We start from the raw sequence: 4,847 nt of genomic DNA on the forward strand, positions 1-4,847 counted from the left end.
AATAAAGTATTCGCTTCTAGGTTTTTTGTCCCTTTTTTTGCATAATATTTCCCTAATCCTATAGTAACAAATCTAGAGCACTATTATGACTTCGTACATAAATTTTAATGCATATGGTCAATAGTTTCTATACTCAAATTAGCCCATTTTAATAGGTGAATTATATGCTAATTCCTTCCATTAGATGATCCTTTAACTCATACTCTTCTTCACAATCTTGATTGTTACTTATGATGAATACTAAGAGGGGGGGGTGAATTAGTATGCCAAAAGACACTGCACTAAAACACTTACACAGTCTAAAGATAAACCGGTAAAGCAGTCTAACAGTCAACCCGGTTACCACACATGCAAACCAAAAAGCAAATAAAGCATTCACCCACAAAAGCAATACAACCATAACACAAGATATTTGACGTGGAAACCCAACTAGGAAAAACCACAGTGAGATGGAACTCACAAGTCACTATCTGCAGAATAGAAACCAGACCGGTTAAGGTCTTACAATGTTCTTCACTAGAATAGATCCTGTTAGGAATCTCAATCTCTGTTAGGAGATAAGTCCGATTAAAGACTACCTTGTTAGAGGATTTTAGATTCACATGTGTGAACCACCTTGTTAGAGGATTTTACAAAGGCTTTGAGGCCTACCCGGTTAAGGGCTACAAACTTGTCAAAGATGTGAGTAATCAACAGGTGTTTGATCTATCTAATAGCACAAACTGCTTGGTTAGATCCAGTATTGCTCATAGCTAATGCATTCCAGCATTACTTTAGTCTTCTCTCTCTCTCTCATAGTTACAACTTGATCTTCTTAGATAAGATCATTCTCAACTTCTACCTTAAACCCTAGCTCAACATTAACCCTTTCAGCAACAACTTAAAACCCTAGACATGATGTCCTTTTAAAGGAATCTGATTTCATGTTGTTCCAATAGGATTACATTACAATTTCATAGGTTCAATGAATCTAGACATACTCAAAAACACAACACAAGAAGCACCGTCAAACAATCGGTGGATTGGTAACTCATCACAAAATGCCAGTTGGTAACTCATCACAGAGTGTTACCGGTTCATACAAAATACCATTTGTTGGTTTGACAAAAATGAAGAGTGGTAAGAATGTGTTGTGCCACTTTTCTCCCTCGTACCGCTTGGAATCTACGAACTGCTTGGGGTCGACATGCCGCTTTAGACCAGGAAACACATTCTGTAAAATCACCACTAGTCTAAAGACTAGTATACAACATATCGGTTGGAACAAATACCAGTTGAGCACAAGCTCATACATATAAAGGGGATCTCAATACAAGTGTGTGTCCATCAATGACAATCACAACATAAACAACAGAAATGCTAATAGCTTATGTGGCCATATGGAGTCATTCAAACATGTATCTTATAGGTTTCCCAGAGCTCAAGATAATTTTAATAGGATGCATGAATTTTTAAAGATATATTTATATGAGATAGTGGTACACAACCTTTTGATTGTATTTTTTTATAATCTTCCAAACTCTTTAACACCTTTAGACTAGGGTGCTCAGCACCCATGTCATGCATAGTCTACTCTAGATTTTAGATCTAGGTTCCTCTTTATGTCTTAATTTTAGATTAATTTTATTGTTCACATTTTCCATTTTGTGTCTATTATTTACAATTAAATATAATAACTTTGTCAAAATTAACCTATTTCATCTACATACACTTCAATATTTTATTTCTTTTACAACACAATAATTGAAAAAAATTGTGTAGCTCTCCTTTAAGGATTGTAGTTCAGCTTATTCATGTTCCAATGTTGTGAAAAGGATTGAGCTCATTAGTTTATATTGATTGGCCTAATGATCTATTTCACCAAAAAATTCGTGGTTGTCTTGAAGTTGTTTGAGTGGTACATTCAAGCTTGATCCATTTTATCCATAAATCCAACAAGAACTTCCTTAGCCTGATTTCATGTTAAAATTTAGACGATCTACCTAAAAATAGGATACCTTTTATTTATTATTAATTCTATATGTCGCCAAATTCTTCATAAAATTAGGGTATGTCTCTCAAGCCTTGGTGGGATGATTAGAATTGAAATCCAAATACAACCTTTAATAAATATAGGTCTCACAAAGGATTATTTTTGTTGTTTACCACCTTCCAAGAAGGTTTACGAGGTAAATCACTAGTAACAACTGTAGTTCACTATTAGAAACTAGTAGAGATATTGTAACGCATATGGAAAATAGTTTCCACACTCAAATTATTCTATTTTACTAGGTGCATTATATACCAATGCCTCCCACTAGACGATCATTTAACTCATATTCTTATTCACAATCTTTATTATTACTTATGTGATCTTATGGAGTTATTCAAACATATCTTATGGTTTTTCCCAAAGTTCAAGATGCTTTGAATAGGATACATGAATTTTCAAAGCCATTAAGGGTCACCCTCATTTGGTTGTAATAGGATTTGTCACTTTGCACTATCATATAAAAGAACCATAGACATAAGATCTGGCCTATGGATGTATTTATAGTAGAAAAATGAATAAATCATCCTCAGATTTCTCTTTATTTTAATTAAAATGTGTTGTTAGATCATGCCTAGAATAATTTTTCAAATGAAAATCAAAGAGTGAGTTCCATACTACATGTTTATCTCCTTTTACTAAAAATGAGGGAATACTACCTAATCTAGATATGGGAATTCCACTTCATGAAAGAACCCTTGTATTAGAAAAAAGAAAAAAGGAACAAGTTATGGAGTTGGGGCTACTAAATTGGAAGAAGTTTTTTATTGATAGAGAGTTAGAGAACATGACCAATACAAGAGAATATGTTTGAACTAGAGTATTTAGTGCCCCTGCCTCAATTTTTTTGACATTGACAATTTTGAAGGTGTACAAATTGAACTTGGAAAGCTTCTCCATCATTGTGTTCAAGATTATTTTAAAGTGTTATTTAGTTAAAAAACAATACTCAACTGAAAAATATTTTTAAAATAAAATAATGTCTACCTTATTTATCTATTTGAATGATTTTTTCTAAATATGCATTGAATCTCACTTTTGATTCATGTGATACCAAATCTGCAAGTAAATGTACTTTGATCTATCATATGAATCTTGATATTACTCAAAGTCAATTTAATAAAAATTCAATCAAATTAGATGTGACAATTATTTTGTCGAATCAAATATTTAATTTTATCCTAATTTTCAATTGAATCATTGAAAGAACAGTTTAAAGATCTCTTATATATGTTAAAATTGTGAGTTTATTGAATAATAACAAGGCTTCTCATTATAATCACATATTCATGGCAAATATAATGATCTAGGTTTCTTAAATAATCCTTTAAATTTCCAATATTGATTTAATGCAATTATCTAGATTTCTTTAAGGATGTTTATTTTAATCTCCACAATTATCTATGATTCATCTAATAAGTTCCTCAAAACAAGACCTCAAGACGAAGTTTTATTATTTATATATATATAGTTGTAAATTGCCTCTCGAGATATAAATTTTCCACAATTTGAACCCGAAATTTATCCCCGAATCATAAGGGGCAAATACAAATTCTCAGTAAATCTAACCAAAGAGATGCTTTCAATCACAAAGGTTATATAAAAGTCTTACTAGATTTAACAGTAATGGTGCTTGTCAATAATAAATGCCAGATTCGAATCGTTACCAAATAAAACAAACTAGCGCTGATACAATTCATAAAGACAAGTCCAAATCGTCATATAACTCCATTAATAGACACAGCTTAGCACAGAATACGTCTCTTTATTCATACTATCAAACTAGCACACCAGGTACATTCTAACCCTAATTTCACACACTACCCCAGATACAAATCATAAAGACAAGATATAAATCCTAACACAACTCATCCTACCATAGAGACGAAGAAAGACACAGAAGACACCATTATCAGCACTGAATGAAGAAGCTGTTCCAGCCAAAAGCGGTGCAGCCGCTTACACTGCTAGTAAATCGAGTATGTGCTACGCCATCACAATTAGCAGCATTATAAGCAGCGGCAGTTTGTCCTTGGTATACAAACTGATATCCTCCATGCAAATCGCTGGCTACATTAGTACACCCACAGTTACTGTAAGTAGCAGCCTGGTTACTACACCCAGAACCTGCCCATACACTAAAATAACTACCCACAGAAAGCCTTACAAACAAGAGGCATACAAGCAGTATTCCTATGTATTTCAAAGCAATAGTATTCTTCATAGCGTTACAATTCAATGTTGATATAGAGAACAATGCTTACAGGTACTACTCGAGGAGCTGTGCTTTGTATTTATAGAGAAAATCTGGGCATCAATCGAATGACCCTGTCGAAACGCTGTTTATGGCAGAATTATTCAAGGGAAATAACATCGATGACTGAGAGCAGCATGTTTTTCAAAGTCTACATAAATAACATAAATATATCAATGCCCACTAAAGGCTAAAATTGACCCATAGAAGCATGGTTTCTGGGCTGTGATTTTATATCTACCCACAACACAGTCAATATGTTCTTAAGGTTTCTGGGCTGTGATTTTATATCTATCGGCCACTTTATTTGAATTGGTTTTTCATATCATGATGTTGTATAATATAGTGAATAGATTCGTATGAACTCTTCATACTGCTATTTCAAATCCACCCACTTTTCTGAACATATTTAATATTTTTGTTTTTTAATAAAGGGTGCTTACATTTATGCATAAAAATAATAAAAATATATATAATTAAATATTAAAAATAAACATATCATAAAAATATATATATATTTAATATATTATTTTATTTTATTGTTACTGTAGATATCAAATAAAT

General features: G+C 32.4%; 1 protein-coding gene across 1 annotated transcript; it reads right to left on the reverse strand.

Annotated features, from left to right (window-relative positions):
- Positions 1 to 3,793: 3,793 nt before the first annotated feature.
- LOC131067310 (antimicrobial peptide 1-like) lies at positions 3,794 to 4,267 on the reverse strand. The gene has a single exon (XM_058002272.2). It carries the CDS (start codon positions 4,251 to 4,253, stop codon positions 3,942 to 3,944), a length of 312 nt encoding a protein of 103 aa, XP_057858255.2. The 5' UTR covers positions 4,254 to 4,267; the 3' UTR covers positions 3,794 to 3,941.
- Positions 4,268 to 4,847: the final 580 nt, after the last annotated feature.

Source organism: Cryptomeria japonica, chromosome 5 (genome assembly GCF_030272615.1).
Source record: "Cryptomeria japonica chromosome 5, Sugi_1.0, whole genome shotgun sequence".
Lineage (NCBI taxonomy): Eukaryota > Viridiplantae > Streptophyta > Pinopsida > Cupressales > Cupressaceae > Cryptomeria > Cryptomeria japonica.